The 21,471-nt window shown below is 36.2% G+C and overlaps 1 protein-coding gene across 1 annotated transcript; it reads right to left on the bottom strand.

Moving 5' to 3' along the window:
* Positions 1-8,163: 8,163 nt before the first annotated feature.
* Positions 8,164-21,471, bottom strand: LOC117326926 (chitinase-3-like protein 1). The gene is given in 14 exon segments (XM_033883733.1): positions 8,164-8,397; positions 9,253-9,321; positions 11,508-11,885; positions 13,271-13,443; positions 13,614-13,768; positions 15,029-15,133; positions 15,135-15,146; positions 15,623-15,805; positions 16,000-16,123; positions 16,391-16,515; positions 17,238-17,490; positions 17,798-17,993; positions 18,178-18,214; positions 21,376-21,471. Coding segments are annotated over 13 exon segments (2,013 nt in total). The 5' UTR covers positions 21,376-21,471; the 3' UTR covers positions 8,164-8,194.

Genomic DNA, 21,471 nt, shown 5'->3' with positions numbered 1-21,471 from the left:
CTCGCTTTCCCCTTGCGAATGCTTTCAATCTGAATTGCAGATATGCATCCCAAACAACATCAGCTCCGTTGAATGACCTTTTCCAGCCATTGTGTGGTACTAACACATTATCACTGCACTACTGGAATGTCGTATCTGTACAATTGCATAGGAACGGGTATCTAGCCTGGGTTCAGGTCTTCAACATCCAGATTGAATGGCGACCATGGGGGTCATTGAAGGACCGTGTGGCTGTGTTTGGAGACGGATTGTGATCCATATTATCTATCGCACTTGTTGAAAACGTACCTGATTGAAAGTCTTTCAGACAGCGTTGGACAGATTCGAAATACACAACAATAAGATGCACACAGACCAAGATCAAACAACTTGTCAGTTATCCCCAAATGTTCGTTTATGAACATCTGTCATCATCCCTAATAAAGAGACTATTGTGTCTCCTGATTTCGAGGGTTCCAGACTGTTGTGCATGAGGGTCTGCGTCGTTGGTGCTTTGTGCTTTTGTGTCGAATACTTTCGGATATTGCGAGTGCTGCAGGGCGAGCAATATTTACAGTTTGGTATGGATATGTTAGGACCCTCCATAATAATGCTTATTAAAGCTGTCAGCCGTGTCGTAACCAACTTTTCCTGACAGACACGAATGGATCTTGGAACGCGTAAATGTCGTACTATTGCAGCTGCATTTGCCAACGCGTTGTTGGCTAAAACTAGCGCAGGTGATGTTTTTGTAATCGAAGTGAATTTGAATAGCGATACGTTGGAAATATCAAGTTAGCATTTACACAATCTTGGAATACCTGAATAATTATATATAACATTGTATCACATTTGTATCATAAAACATGATAAATGGCTATATACAGATTGTTTTGGGGGCCATCTTAAAAATTCACAATTGCAGCCCAATACCTATTGTTTTGAATGTGTGAACCATAACTTCATGGTACGTCTTACCCCTTGAAATGTATATTTAGACCTCTAAAATCACAATTCTAAGTATCTAGAAACATTCTGTATGCATAATTTGATGGTGGCTATCTTGAAATTCAAAATTGCGGCCTAATATGTATTGTTTTAAAACTATCCAAAACCGCTTTATGATATTTCTTAACCTCAATCACATATGTATCCTAAAACGGGATTTATAGTTTGATACAGAATTACAAAGCGGCCATCTTGAAATCTAAGATGGCGGCTCTCAACTCATGTACTATCCACATGAAAATTTTCAGAATCATATTCGCAAGTGCACAATACGATCCTTTTCATGTGCCTATTCGCCTAACTAATATAGTTTTTTTTCTGAGAAATAGAGATAACAAACTTCATTAACTGACAAAATTCGAAATGGCCAACTGTTGGCACCACCTACATAATTTGAAATTGTAGAATAATCCACAAACGTCCGAGATAACAGTAACTAAATGTACAACTGGTGACCAAGGGCAACATATAGGTGAACTTTGAGAAAGATCCAAGAAAGGTTTTCTTAGACATAGCAATAACAAAACTTCAACTTGGGATGAATTGTAAGTATTTGGGAAATATCAAAGTACATGTAACATTGAATTTATCTCCTCACATTTTATTGATGTAAAATTTGATAGTTATCTGCCAATTTGTATTCAGTTCAAGCTTGACTGCTTTATACCACGTGCATCCATAACAAAATAAAGGCGTTCATTAGTGGGGCCTTTATATTTGTGAATATTCAAAGTTGTGTTTCCATGCGTCTTGAGAGGTGATCTTCATAATGATTTTATAGATCGACCTTGAATTATCATGATAGAACATTTATTGTTTCTAAAACTTTCAATGCTGTTCGATGTTCTGTCCTTTTGTCTGTAAAATTAAAAGTTAATAACAATTTGTATGTAAAAGTGCTAGTCTCTCATTAACTTAGGAATTTTTACAATGATTTGAAATTGAAATTAGTCAAGCTTAAAAACATACCAATTTTGTTACTGTTAAACAGTTCGCGGTTCTGTTGTCAAATATATTACATTTCCAAATGTTTTGAAATTTCTTACAATGCAAATGGATGACTCATATTTTAATACATTTCATGTTATGTTTGAATACTAGTCTATCTAATCATTTTAAGTAACATCAGTAGCCCATTTGAATCTGATTTAATCAGCATCTAATATTAATCATTATTGATGCCAATTTAAATTTCGAAATCTTTTCTCGACAGGTATAAGTACCTAGGAAGATTTTTAAATCGTTTTCTTGATAGATTAATCTCCCCAGGAGGAATCCTGACCTGTTTTGAGATCTCCGTAGATTTTTATTTATTCCAATATTACATATCTAGTATTAAACCAGAATATTGTTCCAAAACGTAACCGTAAGTTTCAGTTGATGATCTTGTTAAGTTTCACATCAAAATATCTATTTTAAAGCATCCGTACAGTAGACACCTACTTTATATATTGGCACACAATTTTCAGATTCAATACGGAGTTTATTCATATACCGAACAAGAAGTAATTGAAATACCATAGATAACATCCTCAATGATGTTTGGACATTTTTACAAGAAATAACCGCAATTTCAGCTGAGGATGAGCTTAGATTTCATATTAAAAGATCGGTTTTGGAGTCTGTAAATAAGACATCTGCTGTGTATTGACATACGATTTCCATATTCAAATGCCGATATTTACTCTTAAACTACACGCGAGGTCGCTATAAAACTACAGAAATATATCTCTAATCATATCTCTATGATTAAAATGCACCAAAATAATCTATCACCTACTAGGCCATGACCACAACAACTTAACATCAGCTGTACTGTACCAGCTAGGTACGATTACACGATACGTAACCATAGGACCTGTCGTTCTGACATGTTTAATGATTTCAAGTAAGGTATGTAACTCTTGATATCTTAACTCCTGTGTATATCTACCTGTAATTATTGTTACCTTAACTCTTGTGTGCATATCTACCTGTAATTATTGCTACCTTAACTCTTGTGTGTATACCTACCTATAATTATTGTTACCTTAACCCTTGTGTGTATACCTACCTATAATTATTGTTACCTTAACCCTTGTGTGTATACCTACCTGTAATTATTGTTACCTTAACTATTGTGTGTATACCTACCTGAAATTATTGTTACCTTAACTATTGTGTGTATACCTACCTGTAATTATTGTTACCTTAACTCTTTTGTGTATACCCACCTGAAATTATTGTTACCCTAACTATTGTGTGTATACCTACCTATAATTATTGTTACCTTAACTCTTGTGTGTATACCTACCTGTAATTATTGTTACCTTAACTCTTTTGTGTATACCTACCTGTAATTATTGTTACCTTAACTCTTGTGTGTATACCTACCTGTAATTAGTGTTACCTTAACTCTTTTGTGTATACCTACCTGTAATTATTGTTACCTTAACTCTTGTGTGTATACCCACCTGTAATTATTGTTACCTTAACTCTTTTGTGTATACCTACCTGTAATTATTGTTACCTTAACCCTTGTGTGTATACCTACCTATAATTATTGTTACCTTAACCCTTGTGTGTATACCTACCTGTAATTATTGTTACCTTAACCCTTGTGTGTATACCTACCTGTAATTATTGTTACCTTAACTATTGTGTGTATACCTACCTGTAATTATTGTTACCTTAACTATTGTGTGTATACCTACCTGTAATTATTGTTACCTTAAATCTTATGTGTAGACCCACCTGAAATTATTGTTACCTTAACTCTTTTGTGTATACCCACCTGTAATTATTGTTACCTTAACTCTTTTGTGTATACCCACCTGAAATTATTGTTACCTTAATTATTGTGTGTATACCTACCTGTAATTATTGTTACCTTAACTCTTGTGTGTAAACCTACCTATAATTATTGTTACCTTTAACTCTTGTGTGTATACCTACCTGTAATTATTGTTACCTTAACTCTTTTGTGTATACCTACCTGTAATTATTGTTACCTTAACTCTTGTGTGTATACCTACCTGTAATTATTGTTACCTTAACTCTTGTGTGTATACCTACCTGTAATTATTGTTACCTTAACTCTTGTGTGTATACCTACCTATAATTATTGTTACCTTTAACTCTTGTGTGTATACCTACCTGTAATTATTGTTACCTTAACTCTTTTGTGTATACCTACCTGTAATTATTGTTACCTTAACTCTTGTGTGTATACCTACCTGTAATTATTGTTACCTTAACTCTTGTGTGCATATCTACCTGTAATTATTGTTACCTTAACTCTTGTGTGTATACCTACCTGTAATTATTGTTACCTTAACTCTTGTGTGCATATCTACCTGTAATTATTGTTACCTTAACTCTTGTGTGTATACCTACCTGTAATTATTGTTACCTTAACCCTTGTGTGTATATCTACCTATAATTATTGTTACCTTAACTCTTGTGTGTATACCTACCTATAATTATTGTTACATTAACTCTTTTGTGTATACCTACCTGTAATTATTGTTACCTTAACTCTTGTGTGTATACCTACCTGTAATTATTGTTACCTTAACTATTGTGTGTATACCTACCTATAATTATTGTTACCTGAACTCTTTTGTGTATACCCACCTGTAATTATTGTTACCTTAACTCTTGTGTGTATACCTACCTGTAATTATTGTTACCTTAACTATTGTGTGTATACCTACCTATAATTATTGTTACCTGAACTCTTTTGTGTATACCCACCTGTAATTATTGTTACCTTAACTCTTTTGTGTATACCCAACTGAAATTATTGTTACCTTAACTATTGTGTGTATACCTACCTATAATTATTGTTACCTTAACTCTTGTGTGTATACCTACCTGTAATTATTGTTACCTTAACTCTTGTGTGTATACCTACCTATAATTATTGTTACCTTAACTCTTGTGTGTATACCTACCTGTAATTAGTGTTACCTTAACTCTTTTGTGTATACCTACCTGTAATTATTGTTACCTTAACTCTTGTGTGTATACCCACCTGTAATTATTGTTACCTTAACTCTTTTGTGTATACCTACCTGTACTTATTGTTACCTTAACTCTTTTGTGTATACCTACCTGTAATTAGTGTTACCTTAACTCTTGTGTGTATACCTACCTGTAATTATTGTTACCTTAACTCTTGTGTGTATACCTACCTGTAATTATTGTTACCTTAACTCTTGTGTGTATATCTACCTATAATTATTGTTACATTAACTCTTGTGTATATACCTACCTATAATTATTGTTACCTTAACTCTTGTGTGTATACCCACTTGTAATTATTGATACCTGTGTGTATACCTATTTGTAATTATTGATAAGTAATCCATCTAGATTCCTTGACGTCTTGATTGGTGATCGGTCTTGATAAAAAAAGTGTGGAGAAATCCGAATCAAAAGAATTAACGCAATTTAAAAATTGGTTGACACTGTTTTCTCCCCTTTCATATTCCGAAAGATTTTAATGATGTGAACGCTCACAATTAAAACAGAACTATCATTATAACAAAATATGTAACAACTAAGATTTAAGTCGGTGTTCAGGTCGAATCAAGTGTCCCGACATTTTGTTACCTTTCGAGGAGTTTATTCTAAACTAGAGCGATTCCAGTTCCTATTTGACGTGGATGTACGTCTCAAAAGGGTCAGAAATATCTCACTCTTTAATTCGGATAAGTTTCTGGTTAAATAGTTGTTTTTTTTCGCAGAAATTGAATGAATGTAAAAAAAAATATCTTAAATAATTGCTGTAATATCTATACTGTTGAAAGGTTTTGTCAAAAGGGGGTATTAGTAAAAATGGCTGGTTAATTGGCATGTTTAACAGTGCGCGAAAGATCAAAATTCATCAAATGTAGAGTTTGAGACTAACGCTAGCCCAATAATACGTCAAATAACGAAAATAAAATTTCCTTGACAAGCACCGTGTTTAAAAGTCGCCTATGACGTTAAAGGGAAACATACCTGACTGACAAGTACTGCCAACCATTTATAATAGCTAAACAATAAGACAACCGGAACCGGAACAAGAGGCTCGATCTCTGAGCCTGATATTTGATGGTTCAACTGATGCTCCGAATAAAGAGGCGGTTATTCTCTATGCTAATCTTTGAAATTCAAAAGTGTACACAATTGCCTGGTTCTGAAATTTGGAGATATTCCAGGACAGATGACAACCAAGGTATATAGTAATGACGACAATTGTTATGAAAAATTGTTAGGAAAATGTCTGAAATTATTAACCTGTTCTGTTATTGAAAGTCTCATTCTTTATATTTGCTCTATCAGGCCCCTGTCTATACTGGAGCATCTAAGAGTACAATTAAAAAACAAGAGCTACACCTAAAAATCAAATCTGATAAATATCCTTTCAGTAATTATCAAGAAATAGCAATACAAAAAAAAAACTGTTAAAGTGTTAACATCCAAAATGGACGTTTATCAGCCATTTTGTTTTCATATAAGATTCAAGATTGAAGGACACAATACGGAACCAAAGGTAACGTACACATTGAGATTGAGAAATATTCTTTTAATAGCAATATGAAATTTCAACTATTAACACTCAGATGGCTGCATTGCGGCCATTTTTTCCGATCAGTCTCAAAATTCAAAATGCACTACTACATAACAGGGGGACCTAAAGATGAAATATGTGTGATCCATAAAGAAAGTTTTGAAAATTAGCGATAAGACAACTGGCACTCTCGAAATTCAAAATGGTCGCTTGACCGGCACAACTAGAGAGCAATTTTGGTTTTTATTTACAAGAAAACTTCTTGTTCGACATGATTAACACAGCCTGTCTGTTTTGTAAACGATGTCAGAGTTGTACAAAAATTGAAACATCCTGTCTAGAATGTCCTGTAGGTATGGCCTAGGAATTGTACATGCTCTCCGCGACTAAATTATCTCTTCGTTCTAAACAACTTTTTGATTCCAAATGTCTCCCTTGGCCTTTTAGTCGAGCGTTGGCCTTCAACGGTGGGAAACAATACGAAACTAAATTTACTCATGATAATCGCTCATCAACGCAATAAAAAAAAAGGTCATTAGATCCAGTAAATGTTGGGTACGTGAGTTTAATAGCCAGAAAACTTCAAATCAATAATGTAAAGAAATGTACCCAAATAACATTACATAGACAGACTAGATATATCAGTGCTCGCACATATATTTGATAAAAGAAAGTGGCAATTTCAAGTTGTCTAATACTTTGTTGGTGCTATCCGGGATTTGAGAAAAAAAGATCTTAAAATGTATTTTATCGTAAATTGTTCCTCGCAAAGCGACTGAATACCCTCCTTAGGAGGACCGTAAGGAACACAAACTATTGAGGCCATGTGTTCATTAACTTATTATCTTTGTTTCTTGTCTTATTTGTTTGTTTACCTATTGCATAACTTTGCAACATGTAGGTGGTAAACGAACAAATCAGCTTGTGGATGGCAACAAATTAGATTATTAGAGGAATGTTGAAATTTTAGTAAATATGATCACTCAGATCAGGGCCCACAAACACCATATAATTCACAAGTTTGGTTCATTTTTAAAGGTTCTTGTGGTGTAAAAAAAACTGTGCAAAATTCACGGACGGCGCGTGACAGATACATGATAGTCATTGACGTACGCAAAGGAAGACGTTGTTCTTGTTTTAGTTTTCACGAGGATTAAACAAAGCTTTGAATAATTTCCACTGCATTCTATTGACGGTCATCCATAGTACCACTGAACTAAGACGGCGAATTAAATATCATATCAAAATGGGCCAGGAAGCATTAGAAACTGACAACTTATCAATTAAAAAGGGCGTAAACAGTAGAAAAGTTCAAGAATAATCAATGGTTTATGTTTACATCTGTGTAGATGATGTATTTTCTTTATATCCAATGAAAGTTTATGGAATTTTAGCGGTAAACGTCTCAATAGTTGTTTGTGTCGGTGCGATCGATTTCCTTATGGATATATCCTAGACCATACGAATGCATTTGGAATATTGTATACATATACACTGTATATGTAGCTATCACTATATGTACCCTATTCGGATAAATATGATTTTCGAAGCATAAATAAATCGATATATTGCTACATTTTATACAACCCTCTATTAGTAATTAACCACCTTTTCTATATACAAAAAGTCAACACTGATTTTGCTCAATTGACTTTAATATAGTATTTATTATTTTCGCCCAGTGTAAGTGGCACATGCGGGCACGTTAATAGGGTAATCACATGCGCGAATATTTTCATTGAAGGCGAGACCCGGGGGACAGGGTTCATGGAAGGCCAGGCCGAAGGCACATTGGTAGAAATATCCACAGTCTTGGTGATCAAGAAAGTATCCGTCTACCTTGCCAAGACAGACATTGTTGCTGTTAGTCGCTGAAAAAGAGACATATACAACCGTTACGCTTGTACTAGGGTTACAGAGACATGAGTAAATCTACACGGCTGTTGACGAGTACGGAATGGCGTGCTAACTTTACATACTGATGGTAAGTCCGTCAGAGACTGAACATAACCAAATAAATATTGTTGCAATTTGTAATGATTTTATTAAATAAATTACAACTATTTTGTAAAAGAATCATGGCGAGGCGTTCGTGCTTATTTCCCAGACCCCGCGCATTTTGGCACGTGCTGTGGATAGTCACAAATAAGGGATTTGTCGTTGAACACAGTTCCGGGAGAACAGCGCTCGTGGAATTCCAAACCCGCTGCGCACTCAAAGAAAAATGAACAGTCATTGGGATCGGAGTGAATACCGTCTGTCTTCCCGGAACAGAAGTTAACTGAAAAGCAGATCCATAGCGTTAGGCATTACATTAAACATAGCATTGTGTGACAAACCACATGACTGTATAAACACAAAACAGTTATTAAAGCTGAATAGGCAGTCGTGTACACCACGATTTAATGACGCACACAGTGTTTTACAAATGCAAGCATATGGTTGTATAAGCAAAAAGTGTTTTCGAATACATACAGTGCTTATATGCGTATACAGGTGTTTTTCAGACGAATACCGGGTATAACAGATATATATATATAATGTGTAACAGGCGCGTGCATGATTCACTGAAGCGTAGCTTTTAACATGCTTTCAAGGATGATTAAGATAAAATGCGTCAGTTACTTGTAAAGCAGGCTATTGAACGACATTGTAATAGATAATATAGATATATTGAAACATGGACACGGAACCAGGAACTGTGTAACATTTTCTGTGGGATTTACCTGGCTGATTAGGTTGCTGAGGGGCATTTGTCGTCTGAGGAGCTGAAGTTGGTACTGCTGTGGTTGGTGCTGAGGAGGCAAATTAAGCAGCATTTATTGAGTAAAAAGCAGAAGCTATTTAAGCAGACTTTCCGTGGTGTTATAACGCCATTCAATTGAAAGCATAAGCAGTATTGCGTTTGCACTACCTAGATGTCTTTACTTAGACCCATGACAACAAACCTCTCTCGGAAGATTGGTCTTGTTTTCATACGAGACTGCATTCATCGAAGATCTTATCAAAACAAAAAAAGACCTTACGAAGTCACGGCATTTCACCCGTTGATGTATTTATTTAATGCCTTTAATTACCAAAGGATGTATGGTCTATCGTATATACCATTGTAATCACGGTTCCTAAGGATACACGAGCTTTTGTCGATCTTCACTTGAACCAGGGACATATTATTATTTAGTTGTAAAAACATGACATGATTTTGTGTGTGTTCATGTTGCTTTCGTATCACTATTTAAAATTTTCCATTTTAAGACGGTAAATGTCGCTGTTTACATTTGATTCGAATCAATATTAAATGGCTTATATTATCAAAACACTACATACCACGATCAACACACTACATACAAATTATCGGCACACTACATACACACTATCACAACACTTCATACATACTATCACCACACTACATGCACATTATCGGCACACTGCATGCACTCTATCACCACACTACATACACATTATCACCAAACTACATACATACTATCACCTTACTATATAACACTATCACCACACTACATACACATTATCATCACACTACATACACACTATCACCACACTGCATACAAACTATCACCACATAGTATACACACTATCACCACACTGAATACACACTATCACCTTACTGCATACACACTATCACCACACTAGATACACACTATCACCACACTGCATACACACTATCACCACATTTTATACACACTATCACCACACTATATACACACTATCACCTCACTACATACACACTATCACCATACTACATACACACTATCACCACACTACATACACATTATCAAAACACTGCATACACACAATCATCACACTGCATAAACACTATCACCACGTTTTAAACGCACTATCACCACACTACATACACACAATCACCATACTATATACACACTATCACCACACTACAAACATATTATCAAAACACTGCATACACACAAGCATCACACTGCATAAACACTATCACCACGTTTTATACACACTATCACCACACTACATACACACTATCACCACACTACAAACATAATATCACCACACTACACTCACACTATCACCGCACTGCATACACACTATCACCACACTACATATACACTATCACCTTACTATATAACACTATCACCACACTACATACACACTATCACCACACTACATACACACTATCACCACACTACATACACACTATCACCACACTATATACACACTATCACCACACTACATACACACTATCACCACACTATATACACACTATCACCACACTACAAACACATTATCGCCACACTACATACACACATACTAATACACATATCCACACACACAACAACTATCACACACTACATACACACTATCACCCACACTACATACACACTATCACCACACTACATACACACTATCACCACACTACATACACACTATCACCATACTACATACACACTATCACCTTACTATATAACACTACCACCACACTACATATACACTATCACCTTACTATATAACACTATCACCACACTACATACACACTCTCACCACACTACAAACATATTATCGGCACACTACTTAACACAATCACCACACTATATAACACTATCACCACACTACATACACACTAACACAACACTACATACACACTATCAGTCGCATGTTGCACGTTTCCTGTTTTAAGACACGTTGTCCATTGGATTTTTAAAAGATATATTCATTGCAATGTAATTGTCCGTTGCAAGCAAAAAAACCGGTGACAGATTGAAGAAAATATTGTATTGCCCAGTGTGATAAATCCTAGATATCAGGTGTAAAGTAGCACGCCACTCCATTACTCTCCAAAGTACTCTTATTGTTAGTACCCAGAGTTTGTTATCAACACTTAACCATTTGTTTTATCCCTCCAAAGATATCAAGACGAAATACATAAACTTATTCATATAAATGGTTTCATACCATATCCTAGATACAAGGAATGTTTGCTCTGAACTTTTACCTGGCGCGTTGGTTTGTGGTGCGCTGGTCGGTTGTGTAGGCTGAGGAGTTACAACTGGTTGTGAGGTTTGGAGCGGCTTACTCGTGACTGGTGCATTTGTTCCAGGGGACATCGTCGTCATGGATACAACTGGCTTCTGCGTCAGTGCAGGTGGCTGCGAGGTTGTCTGATTTGCATTGCATTTGACATTTCTTGGCCAATCACAAAACAATGTTGAAGGATTAAACTGAAGACCGGTTGTACACGCCACTTCAAACGCGGCTCCACCGGCACAGATATAGTACATTGAACAGTCAGTGGGACTGGGGTAAAAGCCAGTGCTCTGAGAGGCACAGTTGAAGTGATTTGTTGTAGTTACCGTATGTTGGACGTTTGGAGCTGTTGGCATTAACAACAAAAGCAAGCAGTTGATGGCAATTCGAAAAGCTTTGCAAGGATCAGTCAAGCAAGCATGAATATCAACTCGCGCATAGTTAAAAACAGTAAGACCATTAGCAAATGATAAATTGCTGTAATGTTGTTATCATTACGTACTTATCAGGAGTAAAATGATACTGTATATTGTTTATAACTTCTTACATGTTGGTTATACATTCATATTCTGTATGTTAGATGTACACATTTAATCTACATCCTGTTTAAACGCAAATAATCTATTTGGAAATTCTTTTTGAATTAAAGGTAATATTTCGGATTGAAATATCGATATATTTCATTATCTTAGCCCAAGAATAATCATGGAACAATATAGCTAGCAACACTATTCAAAGACAACGATTCGCAAGCTAGCGGAAATATGTTTCCGATGAAGTAAGATAACAGTTAGATTGTGATATACCTGGGGAATTATTTGTTTTCAAAGTAATACTGGATATAAGCGAACTGGCCTTACTGCGTACATAAAAGGGCACAAGAAAACGTGATGCATTTCTTTCAATTAACTTAATATCATTTGATATACTGTATACCTGGTACTTTTCACCCCAGGTTTTTTTCGCCCTTATGGAACACAAAACATATTCGCCCTGTTTAAATTCGCCCTATATGATTTTCAAGAAATATCCTTTCCTCGTTTCTAAAATCGAAAAAATTCTGTTCGAAATTCTCAAAACAGTTACAATCGGACCACTCGGGACTTATCGAGTTCCCCTATTGTCTTGCCGGCATGAGATGTGAAATGTAATCAGGTGTGAGACAAAGAACGTTTACCTGTGCTCAGATTTGTTTTAGTCACTGCTGATTCAAGTAGTATCGGGTATGCATGGATAATTTTAAGCAAACATGATCAATTGTAAGTTCGCCGCACCGTGACTAATGACTGACCAGTATTTTCTCTTATTCACACGTACATGTATACATGAATGGAAGCCGCAATTAAGCGACGATGAACTCATAAAATTAGTCTTTTCCGTGGCAGGATTTGATGCCACTCTGTTTTTCATTATTGTCATGACCGGACTACATAATTTAAAACAAAATGTCTTAATTTTTTAAATAACTTATAATTTATCGTTTTTTTTTCATTTAGTACGTGATTTTACAGTTGAAAAGTAAGAGGGTATGTTTGTAATCTGATTACACTTAGCCCTTGTACTAAGGTTTATAAATCCTTCAATTCAGCTTGAAAATGTTCGCCTTCATCTTAAATTCGCCCTATCGTCAAAGGGCGAAATGGCGAAAATTAAAAGGGGGCGAAAATTACCAGGTAAACAGTAATGAAAAAATTAGATAACGGGAGGTCATCAGTCATTGTTTATATATACCTGACGTTGGAGGCAGAGGTGCAGAAGTCACTGGGGCGTTAGTTTGGGGTGCTTGAGTTTGGGGTGCTTGAGTTTGAGGTGCTGCAGTTTGTGGTGCAGCAGTCACCACTGGAGGACGAGTTGTCATTTGAGGCGCGTTAGTTACCACAGGTGGCTGGGTGTTCACGGGTGCACTTTTTGACGAAAGTCACAAAAGAGAGAAATGAATTATTATTGAGTTCCATTACAGATTTACAGTTCAGAGTAAAACCGACTCTCGTTCTTGACTCTAGAAATCGTTACAACCAGAAAGTGTACAATAGAAAATTATCAGCGTTATGTTTCTAATACTAAAATGACTCACTTTGTTGCCACCGCTCCTGAACCGCCCCTTGTCAATTCATCATTAATGGCGTGCAAAAGCGGGTATTTGCCTTCTCCACATGATCCACTGAAATCGTCGAGGGCCAGATCCCAGACCATAACACCACCGTATTGCTCTTGTTTCACAAAATCTACCTGTTATAAATGATACTCGTTAGTTCTCACAGTAGTAGCAATTCAAAATAAACAATTCAATATAACTAGAACATCGGCAGTTTAGATAGGGCCCAGTATTGTGACAACATATCTCCATAATCATCAAAAGACATCTTCCATATAGCTGAAGTTGATGTTTGACATTTGGACTTCAAAAGTAACCGCAAGAAGCAAAACATACATTTTACCCTTGTTTCCTTCTTCCTTCATTATTTGTTTGGCTAACAGAAATTTAGATCTTGGTACAGTCTTGATTTGTTTTATTCCAAAAACCTCTGAAGTCAAGAGTCAGTGTCATAGACAGAGATCCTCTGAAGTCTTTGAAAAATGGATCGAAATGACCCTAGTCTTTAATCCAATGAGGGGTTGCGATATCTCATATCAGTTGGTTAGACTGTTTGCCACATAACTCAAGTAAAGATCCCAAATTATTAATGTGATACCCACTACCCGTGGTGTTTTCTCGAGAAGCTAAGAAACAAAGATTTCAGAAAGAAACTTAACCCTAATTGCCCTATTTTTACTTCATAATGTCATCACAAAAAAATTACTAGTGAAAAGATATGGATTCTTTTCTAATTCTAATAAAAACTGTTAAAATAAAAACAAAAATGTGTATTATTAAAAGCTAAACAGTTTGAGTTTCACCTTTGACCATATGTCCTTAACCTATGAACCGATAACCTGACCTTTTTTCAACAGACTCCTTGTTAAATTGTGAGGAAACTTTGCTTCATCATGTAATACAAAAAAAATGCTTATCCGTGAAAAGCTGCAAAATTTGACCTCATATCCAAATACCTTCACCTTCGGTCAATAGACTCTTTGTTTAATACTGAACAATGTTGCTTCATCATGTCATAACAAAATGTGTATTAGTGGAAAGATAAAAAAATGACCTTGAAATTGTAATAACTATTTAATTATGAAAAACTTCGCTTCATCATGTCATAACAAAATGTAAATCAGTGAAAAGATACAAAATTTGACATTTGATTTTGAGTTTAATTACCTTGACCTTTGACATTGATTCATTAGCTGACTGTGTATTTGTTAACTCAGCACTTGACCACGTTTAATTTAAATCGGTCAATACCAAAGTCATAGCCAGTGGTAAAAAGTGTGGACACAGAGAGTCATATAGACAAAGGTATTACTATAGGCACCCGTATCTTCGATATGGGATCCCAACTAGTGTAAAAGGGCCACCGATTTTTATGAGGATCAAACGGCATTTACCTTCTTACGGAGACTTTCCTTGTCGTCGTAGCCTACCCACTGGTTACCCTTGACGAGGTATGGTACTTCCTCTCCTTGTATCATATGCTTCTGTGCGCCAGGGGATCATTTTACAAATCTGAAGGATAACAAAGAATCAGAAGAAATTAATATCAAGTAGTATGACATGGCGTAGCCTTAAACGCTAGGTTGGTTTCACGGGACCAATATGATTTTGTTATTATGTACAAAGTCAATCATAAAATACATAGTCATTGTTTTACATTTCGTATATATTCATTCATTCACTAGAAAAATGGGCAAAACAGATTATGCCTGCGTTCCGAGGTATACTATCGTCTACATTCCTCCACTTAAAAGCCATGACTATTATGACTAATTGCAGCTAATTTAACAAGGGCTATTTCACCGCAGCCAAAAATGAATAGATTAGCATTCAAACCCCTCATCAATGTTTGTGGACTTAAACAGTCGATTTCTTTTCCTTTTTTTTTTTTTTTTTTTTCCTTTTTTTTTTAAAGTAGATTTGGCTGGGCATTAGAGACAATTATATAGTTAGAAGCAAATTAGCTGCATAAAGCTATACAATTTTACCTCATAGTATGCCAAAAATCCACTCTCTCGGGTATACGTCCCAGCAGTGCCTCCTCCTCGGGCGGGAGCGTACAGACCAGTGTTAGATCCACTCAGTGTGAAGGAGCGACCGTATAGAGGCATTCCGACGTTTAGCATACTCTTCGGTGTTCCTCTTCTCACATATTCATGGGCAGCCCATTCCTAACAACAAGAATTACTTCCATAATAGAAAAACCTAGAACAACATAGTCTATTGCCGCTGAATAACAGGACTATGGTGTATTCTGATTTTTGTCATAGTGTGTTCATTACATCCAAGTGAAATGTTGATTTTTATTTACAGGACACTACATAATGTTCAAAAATCATTTTGACCACCGATTTATCCTACATACCACGTTCAGGGTGGCGTCGTCACCCTTATCCAATGGACCTGCCTTTAGTGGACTGTTGTGGCCAGTGTGGTCCTCGAACGAACCATGAAGGTCATAGGTCATCAAGTTAATCATATCCAAATACCTACATAAAGAAGTTAATCATTTGTCTCCACATCACTTGCTTATCATCTTTGTTACTGTCTTGAAATCAATACATTTGTATCCTTTGGATGATACAGTTGGAAATTCCACTAATGGCGGGAATGATTCGGAATATGAGTTATAGGTTCTATGTTTTTCTTTATCGAAACCATTTCCCCGTCTGATCAGAACGAAGTCAATCGTTATGTCGAGACCGGCATTAACACGAAAACACAAAGGATGCACGACTAGGACAGATTGAACTTACTTCACGAGCTGGGGCAGATCGTACGCCGTTTCAATTTTAGACTTGCCCGCTCCAGTAGCTGCTGAGAGTATCAAACGGGGTTTGCCACTTGTTTGTGCGTCTGCATCAAATATTTCACGTGTTGTCTGCAAAGAAGCGAAATGAAAAATGTATTTAAAACAAAATTCAAATCAAAATCTAAATGTTTCAAACAAACAAAATTTTAAAAATATAGTATAGCCGGTTATTTTCGCAGGGATAACATTTTCGTAATTTCGTGGGTCGTTGAAGATGTCGCGAACACATGCTACATGCAACACAAGATTTATCCACGGTATAGCAAATATAACATGGTTTTACACATCACTTGCGTTTATAAGCATTAATCATGAATAAATGAAATTAAATAAGTTATAGTTTAATGAACACCAATATGACTGGGTGATGTTTCTACGAAACAATGGACATTGATATCGCTTATTTCCCTCGCCATGACAGAGGCTTTTGGACACTAACCACCTATGAGTATTAACCAAATCGATCAATGCAATTTACAAACCGAACCCTAACTATGTCAGTAGGGATCTACCTTTCAATTCTACGAAATCACAAGGAGACAAACAAATATATCGCAGCCTCTCAAAATGTATACTCGCCACATGCATCACTCTGTCCTAACATGAGTAAAGCTATGTATGGGACTTTAAACAATAATAACCCAAACAGCAATGACAACAGAAAGTCGACTCTCCGAACCATAGCAGAAGCTAGAACCCCTCATACATTATTTATTCCTTCAATGTGTCAATAATGCATTTTCTGAAAAAAATAATGGATGCGACGTGGGCATGCAAAAGCACGAACTAACCTTAACAAGAGAGACAAAGTTCTGTTTGTCTTGTGGAGGGCTCCCTCTGTTGGCCGGATACTCCCAGTCGAAATCAAGGCCGTCAAAATCGTGTGTTCGAAGGAATTTCACTGCATCATTGGCAAAGTCCCGGCGACTTGAATCGGATGCTGCTATTCTTGTGAAAGGTGCAGATCCCATGTTCCAGCCTCCTACAGCTAGCATGGTCTTTACAGTCGGGTTCTGTTTCTTCATTGCATTAAATCGTTCGTACCTTCAAATATACATATGAACAGGTGATATTATACCAAATTTTAGACCTGAGATATTGCTGGCTCAATATCTCAATATTGCACTTGGATTTAGGGTTGAACATTGTTGAACATCCTATCAGTAGCTATTGGCAGCTATTGACGGTCTCTCCTGTTCAAGGGTGAGTGAGTGTATTTGTTTGGAGAGATTGAGGTATGTTCGTGTTAGACTCCTTTCCATAGCTTGGAACTGATGCCGACTCCCCAATATACCTCGACAAACTGCCCCCCCCCCCCCCCCCCCCCGCCCCTCCCTTCTCCAATACTTACATGCCTTTGGACCATGCTGTGCTCTCGTCGTTCCATTCGAATGCCTTTAAATGGTTACCGTTGAGAGTTGCAAATGCATAGATGACATGGGTACAGAGACTGGCGTCGATGTTCTCTGGGTAGAACTTAGCTGGGCTTTGTCTGTATTGTGACCAGTTAGAATGGTAACACACACGGCGGTAGGCGTTGGTAGCCACTTAAATGCAAATCATCATTGTCAGTTGTATACCAGAAAGTCGTACTACATGTATATGATAATTGCAAAAGACATTGTCTTTGCTATGAACATTTATAAGCATTTTAATTGCAGTATAGCCATAAAAAAATAACACTTTGTAGACAGACGACGTCAATTTTGGTAAAAATGCAATTTCACTAACCTGCCAATACTACCACCAGGCACACGAGTCTGAACATCTGTAAAAAAAAAAATGGTATATATGCATTAAAAGCGTATCGTATCATTACTGTGACTAAGATGTTCACGAAACCTTTAACTAAATATATGAAGCAAACATGTGCTACAGGTTCCAAAATGCTGAGTGTATAGCAAGAATGACAATCATAATATAATAGACCCTAATATGTCTCAGCCAGGGGACATAACCCAAAGCCTCATGACAAAGGCGAACATTTGACTAAAGCCCCAAAAAAATCAGGGCGGAGAACGTTCAGAATCTGACGAGTCTTCTCTTCACTAGCCATGGAGACCGTAGAGAAGTACGAATCAACACACCCTACTTGCAGAACAAACCTTTGTTCAAATGGACATTCCGTTATTGGATTGAGTTTATGTTATAAAAACAAAAGTAAACGGGGATCTAGTATTTTTCTCAATCCCAATCCACATGTATAAGGAATTTTGTTGTTTACTGGTGTGTAAACAGCATTTTTTTACAGATATTTTGAATGATGTGCATTAGTGCATCATGTTTGAATAGCTAAAAATGAATTCAGTTTACTCACCAGTAAGCAGCAAAAAAAGAAATTACTAAGTATATTTCTTATATTGTTGCCCCCAAAATATTTAGAAAACACTCAGTAAATGTAAATATGTTGGCATAATTGAAGAAGTGGACAGTTATATGTTCTCAGAATCCGTTTCTTGTATAGCTGGGTAATGTTGGCAGTTTGTGAGATCCTGTTATAAACTTTACCTTAATACAACACTTAAAGCCGAAGGTACCCCACAGTTTTCAAAATATAAAAGTTCTTAAAAATATCACCGTCGACACATGTGGACCCGAAGTAAGAACGACTATCAATACGAGTATGCGCAGACGAATTCACGAGCAGAAACGAACATAGCTTATACGGCTGCCCGAGTTGGCGATTAGCTAAATGGGTCAATCGACGAGAAAATGAGGACACGACAAGATAGCGAACGTCATTTAAAATCCTATAATTATCGGCAACTAGTTGGAAAGATGAATGAGAGCGAAGATGGCCGTGTCAGTCGAGTCGAACGGCTTCTGGAAAGTTCTGGTGGATATACTGATAGTCAACACAACAGACTGACAAGTTCATAATGAAGTTCTGCTCGAAGTTACACTTTTACCGTGCTGACAAATCACAGACACTATAACTAAATATTACCTCACCGAACAACAATAAAATATTTTACAAGTATACTGTGTATTTGTGTATTAAGCCATTTCCTTCCTTTTTACATTCATGTACACACCAGCTTGTAAACACGGCACACGTATTTGCGCCCTTGGGTGCGAATGTTTATGCGACTTTGTGCAAGTGCAAGTTAATGTTTGTGTTCATTATTTGAAACGTTTTTTTATATACATTGTACATATATTCTTTAATCATTTATTAGCTATGCATGTTATCTTTACATAAGTAATTGATGTAAAACGGGCTATAATTTCGGTTTATCATCACAACAAAAACGTTATACCTACATCACTTGCTATGCCATGATCAGTTTATAAAATCTTTCCCATCGAATCATTGTGTGCGTTATCCAGTTAAGAATTAAATTTTACAACGGAGACCCTCAATCCACATTCAACTAAAAGGAAAGTTTCTGGAAACTGCGGACCCTTCATCAAGTGTGACGAAGTTCAACATTTTGAAAAATGCGTAGATCACCAATAACTTCTGGTAAGTTATAATGAAATTATGTGATAAGATCGCCTTCATATTATTCTTATCGGTCACATCACCTGATGGTCGCGGCCAAGCAGATGTCAAATAATTATAGTAACGTAGTATCTAATTGTCAATGTTGTTACGCAACAGCACGCGGTAGTCACTTGCCAGTGCTTGAAACCACTGGACCGTCAATGGCGACGCAGTTGCACTTGTGTGAAGGTACATATTTGCATGTGTGACCTACTTGTGGGAAAGATAAAGACTGCTCTATCTCTAATTCCACAGGAAATAAATGACAGGTGTTCGTTCTCAAGACAGAGAAAGACAGCGAGCCGCCGATAACAATATAAATTTTGTTGTAACACCGCGAAATGAACTATTCATTTGACTTTCATGAAACATAGCTTCCCCGCCCTGACTCAAGGATGTTTTCAACATAAACTTAGCATACACCACTATGCAATTTGATACTTGTTTTATTGTCTTATTTTACGTTAGCGTATTGGCAAACTATTAAGATCAATCCATCCCTTTAATGAATCCCTACATATGACAAAAGAAGGGAAATAAAGTCTCAATTTCCTCTCCAATGAATATTATACGCCACTAAATAATAATAGTAACAGTAAAAATAAGACCATACACAATGATATTCATAAATAATAAATAAAAGTCAGTTTTCGGGGCAAATCATATGATTGAAAACCTTTTCAAAACTCGTCAGGGTTAGGCACAAAACAACTTCATTGTATTTGGCAAACAGTTAACATGTAAGTGTTCGGTGCAAAAACACCCACAATTAGTTAACCGGTCGGAGCAAATTCATACAAATATTTACCCCTTCAATTAACGTCAAGTTTAGGGGCAAACTTTACAATTATCATTTACATATATTAGTGTTAGGGACAAACATATATACAATTTCCATTAGCATATACAAACTGTATTAGTGTTTGGGGCAAACATATATACAATTATTATTAACATGTATTAGTGTTAGGGGCAAACACATATACAATTATCATTAACATGTATTAGTGTTAGGGGCAAACATATATACAATGATCATTTACTTATATTAGTATTAGGGTCAAACTGATATACAATTATCATTAGTATACATTAGTTTTTGGAGCAAACATATATACAATGATCATTAACTTATATCTGTGTTAGGGGCAAACATAAATGAAATTTTCATTAACATAACTTAGTGTAAGGGGCAAACAGATATCAAATGTTCATTAACATTAATTAGTGTTAGGGCGAAACATACGATTGAAGACCAAATCAATACCCGTTACTGTCCTTGACGAAATAAAATTAATCTTTCGCCACTGGAGCAAAAAAAACAACACTAATTGAACGTCACTAATAGTGCAAAAACAGTACTACGTGTATATACATATATTACGCTTCTTTCTTTTCATTCGCTATTCTATGTATTCTAATCTAATGATTTATCTACTCACATTGTTGGTCTCGGCACACAACTTTATCCCATGTAAGTCGACAAATGGTTTGCTCCCTCCCTGGAACCTAAATAGTCTGACGTCTTATCTATGAGC

Source organism: Pecten maximus, chromosome 1 (genome assembly GCF_902652985.1).
Source record: "Pecten maximus chromosome 1, xPecMax1.1, whole genome shotgun sequence".
NCBI lineage: Eukaryota > Metazoa > Mollusca > Bivalvia > Pectinida > Pectinidae > Pecten > Pecten maximus.
Note: the sequence above shows the minus strand (reverse complement) of the source record. Positions and strands in the feature narration are given on the sequence as shown.